Genomic DNA, 2,062 nt, shown 5'->3' on the forward strand with positions numbered 1-2,062 from the left:
TATACACATATATCATATATATACATAATATTTAATAATATATCAATTCTAAAAAAAAAAAAGGTATCGGATTAATAAAAAAATGTCCAGTTGAATAATTGGTTGCAAGGGTAATTAAAAAAAAAATAATTATTTAAACTTTTCAAGTAAACTTGATAGTTTTTAAAGCAATAATCATTTTAATCTTTTTTATTTAAAGTTATTTAAAGGCGATCAGATGTTTTTTTTTCTTGTTTCTAAGGTTTGAATAATTATTAAAAATTAACTAAAATGGCTCCAATATTAAAACATGCATTATTTACTTTAAAAGCACCATTGTACTTTCAGTTATTACCAGCAAGGTTACTTATAACATATATTCTATTTTGGTACTCTATTCCATTCTTGGTATTTGCTAATAATTATAACTTAGGGAAATCACAAAATAACCAATGTAATGATATTTTGAATATTAATTGTACAAAAATTACCAATCATACGGTTAAAAAAAATACCAATATTAATCCAACAATTCAACAAAACAATTTAATGAATTTTGGATCATATCATTATGAAAATAACCACCAACTTGGAAAATTTGAAACTGATTTGAATGTCAATAATGATAATTCAACTTATAAAGTAATTGATGGTGCTCCTTCTGAAACATTATTTAATTTGAAACCAAAATTCTCTGAAAAATTTGAAGATTCTTCTCCATCCAAATGTTACATATTAACAGTTAGTGGAGGAGGAGCAAAAGGTTCATTTTCTGCTGGCCTTTTAAATGGACTTGCTTTTATATATAGATATCATGGAATCAAATTAAGATGGGATGTTACATCAGGAGTTTCAATTGGTACTTTAAATACTATTTGGAGTCAATTCTATCATGTTGGTCAATCGACTCATTTTTCTACAGAAGGGGCTTCAATATGGAGTAATTTTACACATAAAAATGTACATGATTGTAAAAAAACTTTATCTAAAAATGCACCATTATTTATTTTTAGAGCCATTACTGAAGGCAAAAAATTACCCAATTATTTATGCTCAACTTACCCTATGCTTATATTTATGAGACATCTTTTACAAAATAGAAAGAGATTTAAAGGTCCCAAATGGAATGCACTTGCATATCATTTTAAATCAGCTTTAAGTTATTATTTTAATGAAGAAGTACCAAGATCAATAATTCCTTCAATAATTAGATCTAGCTCAGCATTTCCATTAGTACTTGAACCAGCTGAAATTTCAGGTATTGGAATATTTGGTGATGGAGCTATTTCTAAAACGATTGATCTTAGAGGAGCTGTTCATAGATGTTTACAATCAGGAAAAGCCAAAACTGATAAAGATATTGTTATTGATTTGATTACTACATCATATACAAACAATGAATTTCATTCTATTATTGATCCAACATATTCAAAAACCATGCTTGAATCTTTATATTGGTTTTTCAATTTTTATTCATTTACAGAAACTTATCAACAATATGAAATTGTTCAAACAATTAGAAGATACCCAAATGTTCAATTTAGACATATTCTTTCATGTTTGGATGATAAAGATTCTATTGTTAATAAAATGGGTCTTTTAGACTTCGTAGAAAGTGATGTATTCGAATCTCTGAATGATGGCATGAAAAGTGGTTTTTATAATTCTACCATGTTTAAAGATTTTTGGTCTCCAGTCAAAAGAGATATTACACCACATACTGATTGGAAACCATATGGGGATAACAATATAATTATTCCAAATCAGGATTTTAAAGTTTCAAATCCTGATACTGATGCTTTTGTAGAATTTCCAAAACTTGAAAATAAGCCATACTCATTACCAACTATTTTTGAATTTATGTCTTCAACGACTAAAGTTTTGGATAATAATAATAATAATAATAATAATAATAATAATAATTTACTTGACCATAAAATTCAAAAATTCATTTTAGAGCTTCATCAAAATATTCTTTCAATCAGGTTTTTAGAGAATGTTAGAGAGTTCATTCGTCAAAGAGATGATGAATTACTTTATTATGAACGAAGAATTTAAATTATAAATAAGAAGTCAAAAGTAT

General features: G+C 26.1%; 1 protein-coding gene across 1 annotated transcript; it reads left to right on the forward strand.

The window, feature by feature from the left end:
- The first annotated feature begins 270 nt into the window (after nt 1-270).
- Chro.10406 (hypothetical protein) lies at nt 271-2,037 on the forward strand. Its single annotated transcript, XM_660019.1, has 1 exon — nt 271-2,037. The coding sequence occupies one exon, from the start codon at nt 271-273 to the stop codon at nt 2,035-2,037; it is 1,767 nt and encodes a 588-aa protein (XP_665111.1).
- Nucleotides 2,038-2,062: the final 25 nt, after the last annotated feature.

Source organism: Cryptosporidium hominis, assembly GCF_000006425.1.
Source record: "Cryptosporidium hominis TU502 chromosome 1 CHRO011121, whole genome shotgun sequence".
Taxonomy (NCBI): Eukaryota; Apicomplexa; class Conoidasida; order Eucoccidiorida; family Cryptosporidiidae; genus Cryptosporidium; species Cryptosporidium hominis.